The sequence below is a fragment of the Arachis hypogaea genome, chromosome 15, assembly GCF_003086295.3.
Source record: "Arachis hypogaea cultivar Tifrunner chromosome 15, arahy.Tifrunner.gnm2.J5K5, whole genome shotgun sequence".
NCBI lineage: Eukaryota > Viridiplantae > Streptophyta > Magnoliopsida > Fabales > Fabaceae > Arachis > Arachis hypogaea.
In genome coordinates, this window is record NC_092050.1 from 10,578,277 (window position 1) to 10,591,651 (window position 13,375).

The 13,375-nt window shown below is 35.7% G+C and overlaps 2 protein-coding genes across 2 annotated transcripts; both read left to right on the forward strand.

Moving 5' to 3' along the window:
• The first annotated feature begins 32 nt into the window (after nucleotides 1–32).
• On the forward strand, nucleotides 33–3,766 carry LOC112749088 (uncharacterized). Its single transcript, XM_025797354.2, has 3 exons — nucleotides 33–1,332; nucleotides 1,419–1,634; nucleotides 3,356–3,766. Exons 1-3 carry the CDS (start codon nucleotides 1,105–1,107, stop codon nucleotides 3,422–3,424), a joined length of 513 nt encoding a protein of 170 aa, XP_025653139.1. The 5' UTR covers nucleotides 33–1,104; the 3' UTR covers nucleotides 3,425–3,766.
• A 6,268-nt stretch (nucleotides 3,767–10,034) lies between these two features.
• LOC112749094 (plant-specific TFIIB-related protein 1) lies at nucleotides 10,035–13,029 on the forward strand. The gene is made up of 3 exons (XM_025797361.3): nucleotides 10,035–10,721; nucleotides 11,097–11,255; nucleotides 12,004–13,029. The coding sequence occupies exons 1-3, from the start codon at nucleotides 10,131–10,133 to the stop codon at nucleotides 12,751–12,753; spliced, it is 1,500 nt and encodes a 499-aa protein (XP_025653146.1). The 5' UTR covers nucleotides 10,035–10,130; the 3' UTR covers nucleotides 12,754–13,029.
• Nucleotides 13,030–13,375: the final 346 nt, after the last annotated feature.

Here is a 13,375-nt window from a genome sequence, read left to right on the forward strand (position 1 = left end):
AAAGCACGTTTTACAAATGAAATGCATTTGTTTCACAATTTTTGCTCCATTTTATTCATTGAGAGATGTGACCAGCCCAAGAAGTGTTATTATGTAAGTTTTACATAATCTATTTCTTAAATACTAAATTAATAATGCTGATCAATGAGACAACGACGTACTACAATTAGAGTGCGTGACACTCCCAACTCTTGAGAAGTGCAGCAACGTCACCCTTTAAAATTGACAAAATTGCTAAATTGTTACCACAGTATTTCAATGCCTGTGACGCACGTACTTGTAAATTTGAATTATTAATTGTTTTGCGTTTTATATGTTGAATTCTTTTCTTTGCTTGATCTCTCCTGTGAGTGATTGCTGATTACTTTGTGCCGTTTTTATCTTGTGGGTACGAATCTGGAAAAACAGATAAAGATCAGAAAAGAGAGAATACAATAGCAAAGTGTGAGTTACATTGTGAAGCGACTCTTAATTCTTCATCTTAGTAGAGGACTATAGCCGGGTGGTTCCTGAAGGCTGAAGTGTCACCTCGTGCCAACTAAGGAACTAACCAGTACCCAGGTCAAATGAAATCGCATACAAAACGATGTCGTCTTGGTGTCGGTTCGCACCGATGTAAACATTCACATTAAATGGTATCTTTCAAATCAACGCTCGCGATTATCCCACATCAGACCAAAGTCATCCAAATCAAAGGTAACAAAATGTGGTGCCCCACACGGCCATTAAATCCGTCGTTTTCTTTTTTTTTTTTTTTTTTTCTCAAAAAAATAAATGAAAATGCTGCTTCATTCACTCTCTCGCATCGCAGAGTATCTGAGTGAGTATTAGTAACACACCAAAACGCGGTCACACTCACTCTCACGTTTATTCATATCAGATCGGGCTCAATATTTTCTCCCTTTTCGCAAATCTGAGTCCGAAAGTGGTGACGCCACTGCACCACCGCCAACTCAAACAGGGAAATATTTCCAATTTTACATAACCAAAAAAAAAAAGAAAGAAAATTATCACCTCAAAATTGAAATTCGATTCGTTTAATCAACTTAGCTTCGTGGTTGTTGTCTTGTTCAATTAATCGAGAGAGAGAGAGAGAGAGAAGAAATGAAGGATGAAGACGCGCTTCCAACGACGACAGCGAGCACGAAGAAGGAAAGTTCGGACTCAGTTATGTTGGGGAAAGGAAGGTACAAGTTCTGGGCACTTGCGGCCATATTGCTTCTGGCGTTCTGGTCCATGTTCACCGGCACCGTTTCCCTACGGTGGTCCGGCACACTCAACTCCCTCTCCAACGACCTCGACATCCCAATCCACGACGACCTCGACGTCCTTGTATGCTTCTTTCCCTTTCTCTCTATGCTTTGCTCTGCAGGTTGGATCTTGTAATTTTTATTTATGTATGATGCATGCTGTTGCAGGAGATGGAGGAGAGGGAGAAGGTGGTGAGGCACATGTGGGACGTGTACACCAACAGCCGCAGGATCAGGCTGCCGCGGTTTTGGCAGGAGGCATTTGAGGCTGCCTATGAAGAGCTCACCAGTGACGATGCTGCCGTCAGAGACGCCGCCATCACTGAGATCGCCAAGATGTCCGTCCGCTCCATCGATTTTGATCCCCCTCCCATCCAATCCGCGGTCAGTCCTTCTTCTTCTTAATGTCTAACTCATGGTGTTCATTGTTATGGTAGAGGAAAACTGATTCTGTCTTTCCGCATATACATTGCATTCAAGTGTATGGATTGTTTCTATTTGTTAGTGAGGAAAACTGAAAATTGATTAAGTATGATCTGGTGTGTTTTCTGGTTGGGAAATTGCTTTATAGCTTGCATTTTTGTAGTTTTACATGGATTATTTTGCACACTTTGATCGATATCAATTTGAAGGAGGTTTTAGATTGCAAGATGTTGACAGCTTCCATTATGAGTGATATGCAATTATGTTGAAAGCCTGAAACAGAAATCTTGCTAGCTTGGATTTGGAATTCTTTTCACTTCTTACTGCTGTGGTTGATTATTACGACTTATTGTTAAGATACTCTGGTCAGAACTTCGTCTAACGATACTTCTCCCCTATCACATCTCTCTCTCTTTTGTTTCTTGAAATGGATTTTGTGTGTGAGATATTTGGTCCTTTGTTTATTTGGAGAAAAATCAGAAAATAATATAAGTACCCCTTGGGAGGATAAAGTTTCCTTTATAACAGACAAGGCATAATATAGGCAAGAGCTTGGAAAATTTCAATTATAGATGCTCGTTTTTTCCATGAATTATTCAGGAAGTAAAAATGCATTATACATTAGGCTAGTTTTTCATAAATTTGGAAACAGTATTTATTATTATTTATCAGATCACTAATCAGATTTTATAAGACTGTGATCGGTTACCCTACATCTGTAGAATTTATTCAATAGTCATTTATGATGTATTGGATGAGTAATGCTGAGGAGTCAATATTCAGTTATATGTTTAGCTGCATTGTTGACCTTGTTAGCAAAAGAAGCTCTATGAATTCTTCCTTTTTGTCTTGATTACACTTTGGTTCATCTTGGTTGCTAAAGTTTAATTTTTCTTACCCCGGTTCCAACTTCATGGACTTCCACTTCCCCATGGTTTTAGAATTGATGCAAATTAGTGCATCCACATGCCTTGTGATCTCTTTATTACAATGTTCTTTCAATGCCAGCAAAATTTGCAGATTTGGCAATGTATTTGTGGATGTGGATATCTTTCTCCTTGCAAATATGTTTGCTTGCATGACACGACTACATGTAACAATAAAAATCATGAGAAGTTTTGAAATTGGGAGGCATATAAAAAAGAAGTGTTGCAAAAGAAGGGATATTGACAAGCACAGATAGTTTCTAAGCTGAGATTGACTTTGTTGTATTGCTAATTTTCTTCACTGGCCTTCCTGTTTGCTCTTGTGCGTCTTTAAAACTTATTTTAGGTTATCATGTTACTCTCAAGTGTAGTAGAAGCATTTTGCAGAAAGCAGTTAGGAAATTTAAATTTTAATGCAAGTTAGTTTACATAATTATTCTGGCATCTTTGCATGAATTAGTTTCTCCTTCCTTGTTGCAGTCACTTGGATATGGTTGGTAAGGGTTTGTACATTTCCATATTGCAACTGTTTTGCATGTTGATAAACAAAAATAAGGTCAGTTTCACTTTTAGATTCAAGCTTGTTCCTATTGATGTTGGAACTTGTTTTTCTAGAATTCTGAATGTATGGTTGCTATTGGTGTTGTTTATTTACAAGTTATGTCAATAAAATATGCAGTTTGATACCTAATAGGTAAAGGCTTTGTTGTTGTTATTGTATTCCTGGCTTTATGATTTCACTGTGTACCATTTCAGAGAGCAAGGGAATTTAGCAAGAACCTCGATCAAGTTGAGAAAGGAAAAGAAGCAACTAGGCGTGCTTAAGGGTTAGAATGTGGATTATTCAAGGGATTTACTTTGCACTGGAACATGCTCATCTGCTACCATAAGTTTATGAAGACAGGTAGTGATGGGCGAGGCACATTATAATTATGTATTTTAATAGGTTGTGGTTCTTTCAAATTTTGCAGTCACGAATTCACAGACTTCACAAAGAAAATAGTAAAGTGAAACACGGCGAATACAACTGATTATATTGCTTTCAGTGTTCTTATTTCGTAGCAACCAAGTTCTATACATCGTTGTGTTAAGAAATTTCTTTTGATCAAGGCCAGCATACTTATCTGTAATCAAGTGATCCATTAAGAAGTCTTTTTTATTTGTTCAGAGGACATTGCTATTCTGAATTATTGTTACGGGTAGTTTTGCTGTGTTGGAGGAGGGGTAAGAGTGGAACATAGTATATTCTGAATTCAAATATGACAAGTAGAGGATTAATACATCAAAATTAAATTCTATTAATAAATGTATTTTGTTAGTTAAGATTCTTTATTAGTTGATGTCATATAAGTTAACAATAAATAAATTTTGAGTCAATAGTCATCATCTTTACTTGAAAGAATCAAATAGAATATTAATATAAATAGTAAAATATCATTTCTACTTACGAAACTTAAAATCGCTGATACATTTACTCATAAAAAAAATTATCATTTGTACCCATAAAATATGAATTTCATACAATAAAATTATTCGAATACTAAAAAATAACATAAAAATTTTAAATTACCTTTATCATCATCCGCATCATCTTTTTTCCTCGCCAATAACCACTCTATCATCCTCATTTGTTCATCACTTTACTACCACCACCACTAACCCTATCCTTTCTCTCTTCTTTCATTTCCTGAGCTTGTCGTTGCTGTCAGAGTCTGTCAACTCCGCTAACTCCTTCCTCTCTCTCTCATTCTGTAATTTGCTTCTTCGAATCCTCAACTCCAAGATGAATCCTCTGTGCAGCACTGTTGATAATCATCTCTTGCCGTATCTCATATTTCAAAACTCGCTTAAAATAGAAACCCTAGAAAAATAACTTTCTTTAGAATCAACATGCAACTTAGAACGAAAATAGGAAATTATAGTTATGGGATTGCAGATTCTACATTGATTGAGTTATGGGAAGTGGAAGAAAATAAAAACAGGAAACTCATGGCGGTGAAGGGCGTGGATGAGTTGGGCCACGAAAGTGACAGAGGAAAAATTGAGAGAGGTGACAAGGACTGTTACGGGAGTACCATCTTTGAAACTGCGGTGTCTCCTCTACTGTTTGAAACCACACCACAACTACAAATTTTTTTCTTTCTCAATTTCATAGCATTTGCTTCTTATGTGGATCTGTCACTATCTTCTTCATTTTTCCTCTTTGCTTTTACTGTTGTTGTTGCTTTATGTGAAGAAGATGATGATGGAGGTACAGTGGTGGTGGTGGTGGTAGTGATGAAGGAAATGAGGTGTGGTGGTGCCCTTGAACTCAGAGTTTGACTCAGATGAGGATTGCTCAATTCATTCAATTTCTCACATGGCCTGTTTGAGTTTGGCAATTGATTTGTTGCAGGGGCATTAGATGGTAGCACTCTGTTCTGAATGCAGTGAAAAGTTGAAAATGATGATGATAAGGGTAATTTGGGATTCTAGGTGATTTTTTAGTGTTTGGATAATTTTGTTGTGTGAAACTCGAGTTAATACTCAAAATAGCCCATGAAATTTGACCCTCGATTCAATTTAGCCCTCAAGGTTTCAATTGACTCTAATTGTACCCTAAAATTTTGACCCGCGCCTCAATTTGGCCCTTCCGTCGTTTTCCGTCACCGGAGAGCTGACCTGGCAAATTTGGTTGACACCTGGCACTATCAAAACGACGTCGTTTAACTCTTGGCGCACAAATTGTTTAGAAACGACGTCGTTTTACATGAGAAAAGGGTTAATACCAAAACCCAAACGTTAACCACTTAAAAATGAAACCCCTAACTGAACCTCCTTATTCCTCCTCCTCCCCTCGTATACGTACCCTCAGAGAAGAACCATGGGTGTCGCTGTAACTAAAGCTTGAAGCTTTTCTTACTTGTTTTGCCCCCATTGTAAATACTAATTGCCTGGGAATCACCATCTTTTCAAAAACAGGTTAGTAATAAAATTGTTGCTCTCAACATACGATGCTGTGTTTTTTGTAAAATGTTGCATGAGATTTGTTCTTCATTTTTTCGCTCTATTTCATCAGTGAAACTTTGGGGGACTTTGGTTGATTACGGTTGTTGATGATGGTAGAGTTCTTGTATGCTAGGGTTTGATTTCTTTGTATGTATGTGGCTATGATCAACTGAATCCTATAATTTTTTGTAATGCAGTCATTGATTCTTCATATTCAATTTTAAAATGACAATCTTACTCCTTCATATTCTATTTTAATTGAAAATTGATTCTATTATTTTTTGCAAAATATTAGCTTTTAATTTGACATTCTAGTTGCGCAGTTCTAGTTAGTTTGTTTATTTGTTCTTTTTAATTGATTTTTCATTGGAAAACTATGTAATTTTAATGGTAGACTCATGCTGTATGTCATTCAATATGTTCTTGTTACCTTTTGATCATTTTAAATCTAATAGATATAATAATCTATGAGGTAAAATTTATGAGATGTGGTATAGAACAACCGAGCAACTTGTGTATATCTTTGAGAAATTGCATTGATCTATAAAATTGCATTGATATATGAAAATACATGTGAGATTTAGTGAGGTGACTCGAAATGCTCCATTAGCACCATATCCTGCTGTTGATGATGCAAAAGCTTCAGAGATTTTACTCACCCAAACCACTTACTCACAGTTAGAAAATCAAGAACAGGTAGTGATTGGTTTCTAATATTTGATGAACTGTTGACTAATTTGTAACAGTTTATTATACACGGTTAAATGTTTTTTGGATCCAATTGATTGATGTTATTTGGTTATCTTCAAGAGACTCTTGCGATTTGGGAAAATTGGGAATGCTAGGTTTTATTTGAAATTTTTAGGGGTTAAATTGATGCCTTCAAACATTTTGCCACGTCATCTAACTGCTTTGTTGTCAGGTGTCAACCAAAATTGCTAGGTCAGCTTTCTGGTGATGGAAAATGACGGAAGGGCCAAATTGAGACACGAGTCAAAATTTCAGGGTATAATTAGAGTCAATTGAAACCTTGGGGGTTAAATTGAGTCAGGAGTCAATTTTCAGAGGCCATTTTGAGTATTAACTCGTGAAACTCATATTTTGTGGATACAAATGGTAATTTTCTTTTCTATGAATAGATGTGTCAGCGTTTTCAATTTTCATGAATAAAAGTTGGTAGTTTATTCTAATATAAAAGAATTTTATATGAATAATAATTCTAAATTTACTGTATGAAAAATAAAGAAGGTAAAACAATAAACGAAGTTTAATATATTAGAATTTAGGATTAAATTCTTTTAAATTAAAAAAAAATAGTAAAGTTAAAAAGAAGATATTTGAATAACTTTTAAGTTAAAATTCTTAAGATTCGATAAAACTTGCCACGTGTGGCCGTCGTGGTCAGCGTAGAGGGAGAGATCTAGAAATCCTGTGGGTACCGGAAGAAATTTTTCCTCTACCCCGATTACGACTACAATAACGACCAGCAGCCTGATCTGTAGCACTTTTGTCAGTCGACATGTCTGCAAATATCGAATTATCAAACATTTAGCAGCGTTTTTCTTAGCAAAATCTAATATATTGAATCTAATCTAACTTAATAAACCTAAATCCACTAATTTTAAAAAAATTAAACTGAACTAACTTCCAAACTGATTAAAAATTAAAATTGAAATTCTAATAAAACTTAAACTAAATTAAACTAAAATTAAACAAATCAAATTTCATAGGGTAAAGTGTATCAAACTTATATTAGGTAAGAAACCTCAAACATTCAAAATTCAAAAACGTTAGTCAATGGAAAAACAACAACTAACTAAACAGTTTAATTAATTCAAAATAGCAAAAACAACAAAATAATAATTAACATAATGAATGAGCACAATCAAACAATTAACCAAATAAACTCAACAGCAATTTCTCCATTGATTCAATCAGCAAACTCAGAATAGTTTCAGACACTTTCAGCAACAATTTAGAACCTATAAATCTAAACTAAACTATCCTAACTACCTAAATCCACTAAAATAAAAAAATAAACTAACTAACAGGATTGAAGAAAAAAAAACAAAAATTTCAAACATTGAACCTTGAATGCAGGGTGCAGAAAGCAATGAAGAAGGAGGGAGAAAGGTGACGACACTGGATTGTTGCCGGAGCTAGAGGTGGCGGCAGTGAGCCGCCGGAGCAAGGAGTTGCGCACTACGGGCTGAGAACGACAAAAGGAGAAGGAGAAACTGACCACGACGACGCTGAGAGGTAGGGGAAGGAGATGAAGGAGCCGTCGGCGGTGGGGGTTGACGACGACAGAGAATGGGTGGCGACGGCGGTGGTCTTGACAGGGAGGGGGCTGGAACGCAAGACAGAGGGATGGTGGTAATGGTGGTGAGGGTTCGAATGAGGGAGAAGGGGTTTGTGATTTGAATTTACGCTATCTTTAGCGTCAAATTATCCGATGGTTAACCATTTCGGGTTATCAAAACGTATCGTTTCACTGAATTGCATTATCGTTGGACTAAAGGACGCGCCAATTTAATTAATTTCTCTCCAAACATTAAGGCTTCTATGGTAATTAAAAAATCTTACGAATTCGGTGTGGTTACCGCTGTTCTCTGACGGTACTCAACATTTTTCTTGTAGTGACACACATACCAATCACTCTGCAGTCTGCACTGCTGTTGGACATGATGTGACTGACATTGCGGGATGCATACCGCTTATGGTGTCCTGGATCTACCATACGTACCCATCATTTTGTCCGCTGAGTATGACGTCATTAGGTTTCCACTTGCATGGACGTTGAACATTACCCTCACATGCTGATCCCCTTCAAGTTAGAATAATCTGTTGGTAAATTCACCGCTCGAAAGATTGTTCAAAAATTTATACGCAACTCGCCCAACTTTCCTGGAACCTATTCCCTCATGTTGCTCAGTATGACAGTCTTTAGCACATGTAGGGTATCAACAAAGTTATGGTTGAGAATAGGAGAATATATATATATATATATAGGGGGTTTAGGGTTTAGGGTGTAGAAATGCCTAGACCATAATAAACATATCTCGGGTGCTGTGACCCAATTTTCGCATTTTATCGTATCTCAGATACTGAAACTGGTAAGCATCTTAGGTGCTCAGTACCCGTTCTTCCACGTGAAATGTATCCCGGATGCATTTAAGATACGTGAGACTTTTGTTGCGTCATAGTCCAAGATCTCAGTACCCAGGAGACGTCCATAATTGAGTTACCCTCACAGTATCCAAGATGTGGTACGTTGTGTATTTAAGTAATTATTCTGTATTTTATGTATTTTCATAAATTATATAATTATTTAATTTAAATAAAAAAATCATCTTATATATCATTATCAATGACAAATTACAAATTTAATAATCAAAATGTGTAACATAACATTCTCTAATTGCAATTAAAATTAAAATATAACTATATTATATATTACTAATTTAACAACTAAAATTGAGATGAAATATTTTCTTCCAAAATTATTAAATTTTTTTTCCATCCTTGTAACTATTGCAGTCCCCGTTCTCTATCTCTCTAGTCTCTATCCATTCTGCTCTATATATAACTTATAATTTATATTTTATATTACTAATTTGACAAACCAAAATGTATCATGAGATATTCTTTCATTACAATTAAAATAAAATATTTTTCTCCAAAATTAACAATATCTCTCTCCTTTTTTATTTCTCTCTCTTTCTCTCATATTCTATCTCCCTCTACATTTTTGTTTTACCAAAAATAAAATAAAAAAAATATATAATAAAATTATAAAAAATACATTAAATTTATAATTAAATATAATTAAAAATATCTCATAATATTATTCACATAAAAAGATATTATTATATGCATATTTTTTTAATTTTTTTATTTAGTTTTAAATTTTTATTATTTATCTTTTTAATTTATATTTTTATTTTTCTTCATTCAAATATTTATTACATATAATTTGAAGAAAATATTAATATTGTGATTAATACTTATAACCAAAATTCAATTATTTCAAACAAAATAATTTTGTGTTAATTTTATAATTATTAATATAAATTTTTTATACTAATATCCAATTATATTTTTATATAGCGAATGAGATATTTTTAATTATAAACATAAAAATTAATTATTTTTATTTGTGTAATAAACTTAATACTTAATCAAATATAAAAAAATTCTTTTAATTTTTAGATAAAAAATATTAAAATTAATTTTTAATAAAAAATTAAATTCCTTCCTATAAAAATAATAACTAAAAAATTTATTATTTAATTTTTTTTATCTACAAAAATTTTAGTCTTCTTGACTCACAGAAATTTGTCTCCTATAACATTTTATTCTATAATTTTTTTCTGCCATAAATTATAATATTAGGATAAAGTCAACATAATTTCAAAAAAATTATATTAGAGTAATATTATTATGCACAAAAACACTAGCTTAAATTTAAAAAATAAATATAAATCAAACCCCAACCCAGTTGAAAAGGGCTTAACGAGAAGCACGGCAGTAAAGGAAAAGAATGAAGTGTCCATTCTGCTCGGCTACGCAGGGGCGGTGCGCCACCACGAGCTCCGGTCGATCGATCACGGAGTGCACGTCATGCGGGCGCGTGGTGGAGGAGCGGCACTCCCACCCACACCACCTGTTCCACGTGCGGGCCCAGGATAACCCTCTATGCCTCGTGACCTCTGATCTCCCCAACCCCGAACCCTCTCCAATCACCAAGGACGACGATCCTTTCGAGCCCACGGGCTTCATAACCGCCTTCTCCACCTGGTCCCTTGAACCCATCCCCCTCTACCTCCAGTCCTCTCTCTCATTCTCCGGCCACCTCGCGGAGCTCGAGCGCACTCTCGAATCCACCTCCTCCTCATCGTCGTCGTCGTCTTCTTCTTCTTCGACGGTTGTGGTGGATAATTTAAGGGCGTACATGCAGATTATCGATGTGGCCTCCATACTTGGCTTAGACTGCGATATTTCCGACCACGCTTTTCAGCTGTTCAGGGATTGTTGCTCGGCTACTTGCCTCAGAAACCGTAGCGTTGAGGCTCTTGCTACTGCCGCTCTTGTTCAAGCCATTCGAGAGGCCCAAGAGCCTCGAACCCTTCAGGTCTTCACTTTTCAATATTGTTGCTAATATGTTGCAATTGTTGATTTTTCGAATTGGTAGTGTTTGGTAGATTGATTCCAATAATGATATTCCAAATAAACTGGACAATTCCGAACTTTGGTCTGAGATAGAATCATCTTTCAGTTATTCTACTCAATATAGTTAGTACTGACAAATATTTCAGTCTTCTTAACGAATATATATGTAAAAGCACTGTCTCTACCGAGGCTAATGCTGTTAGCTTGATACTTTTCTTAGGGATGTATGATTTCTTTGTTTCTACTTTAACGTAGCTAACTTCGACCAGTTCTGGTTTGTTTACTGCATATTTGTATTCTTTAGCCGTCTGATATTGCTTCTCTTGTGGTATTGCAGGAAATTTCAATAGCAGCTAATGTACCACAAAAGGAAATTGGGAAGTATATGAAGATTCTGGGAGAAGCTTTACAGCTAAGTCAACCTATTAACAGCAATTCCATATCAGTCCATATGCCAAGATTTTGCACGCTCCTACAGCTCAACAAATCTGCTCAGGTATCTGAAAATATGTTTTAATTTATAGTTGACTGTTTCATGGATCTTGTTATTTTACTTCTGGGATGATATTGCTATATGTATATTTAAGTTTCTGTTTATGTGTTTTTTTAATCGTGTGATTTGTTTTTGTTCTGCGGTCAACCAATGTGCTTTATGGGTTTGTGAACGCAGTCTATATCTTTATGCCCATGTCATGTATATTCAAGTGTTGTTGTGTTCTAGATGGTGCATCATGTTTGCAATTCCTTATCAATGATCAGAAATTTAACAAAGACATCAATTTCTGCGTAATCAATTTGAAAGTTGACATCACCATCCTAATTTTGTTCTGAAAATGTATGTGCAAATAAAAATCTTTTAATTATCAATTATGCTGTGATTTTACATTCAGCAATGATCAACTGCTCTATGGCGGGTTGTGCAGTTCTAAGACGGCTCTCGTATCACATTCACATAGTTGCTGCTACATTTGCTTGGTCTAAATTTTCAATGCTTTTATTATGTTGTCGAGCATTGGGATTTATATCATGCATAGGATGTAATTTTATGTGCGTATGGCAGAACAAAGTTTGGGTACTGGTGGTTTTTGTTTGGCTGCACACTGAGTAACATGGTTAGGTGCCTTGGGATTAGGTTTTGGTAGTTAGTAGTGACTTTGTAATGTATCCTAAAATGGAAATGAAATCACTCTTGTTATGTTTTTATATTATGAAATTCTGAGAACATGTTCAATGTTGAATTTTAGGAACTGGCTACTCACATAGGAGAGGTTGTGATCAACAAATGCTTCTGCACTCGTAGGAATCCAATTAGCATTTCAGCTGCTGCTATATATTTGGCTTGCCAACTCGAAGACAAACGTAAAACTCAGGCTGAAATTTGCAAGGTAACTGGCCTTACTGAAGTCACTCTACGTAAAGTGTACAAGGAACTACTGGAGAATTGGGATGATTTGCTTCCATCAAATTACACCCCGGCTGTGCCTCCAGAGAGAGCATTTCCCATGACCGTAATTGCTTCTGGTCGCTCCACAACAGCTAAGGTTGATGCAATAGAGGCCACTTTGGACACAGAGAAGTTGCCAGAAATCAAACCTAACAAACCGACTGAGGTCTCAGTCACTGTGCAACAGCCCAGAGGGAAGGATGAGGCCGAAGTTAAAAGCAATGCCCGTGCCGCCAACCATCCCACACAGAATCAACAGTCAACTTATTGGCAATCCCAGCTTCCCAGTGGGACAAACAGTCATCCTAATGTTTTGCAAGGAATGGATATCGACAGATCAGAGAGTAACCACCCCCACACTGAAAAGATGGCAGAGGACACAAATGGCACTGCCAGTGCCAATTCTCTAAACCCAAGCCAACTTTACAGTCCTCCTGGTTCAAGTGCAAGCTCTGTTATGAGGCAGTTTTCAGCTTCCCCTTCATCTGGACACGTGAATGTTCGATTAGCGCAGTCACCTAAGACAATGCCAGGTTATCCGGAGAACTGAGGAATAGTTAATCTAAATGGACATGGTTTTTATTGAATCGGATTTTTTGTGCCAACACCTAACCTAGTAGGTAAACAAATGTGATTGTTTATTCAGAGTATAGTATTGTGTATAGTGTGCCATTTGGTTTGTTTTTGTTTTTGGGTTGTGAACGGTGTGATTATTGCCATATCATCCATTCCTCTTACTTCTAGTTGCAATGTAATTGCGAATACTGTCAAAACTCTGGAATAATTGCAGAGACAGTAAAAGTAGTGCTAAATACTAAATAGTAAATAGTATAGCCGCAAAGCAATGATAAATAGTAGATGTAGATGTAGATGTAGATGTAGATGTATGTTGTGTGTAGACCAAAAATAGATTTGATCACATGCAAACTAATTTGCACGACACTGACAGTGTATATATGACAATATTCCCGGAGAGAATTTGTCAATGCTGTCATCAACAATTATCTCGCAAAGGCTTTCTTTTCTTCTAATTCTATTTAGCAGTGTGTTCTTTTATGGCAAAGGAAAACATTAAGAAATAGTGAAAACTTATAGGCAGATGTTTTTATATGAAGTCATTAGTTGAGATTGTTAAATAGTAATTTAGTTAAATATATTAAATTATTTAAAAA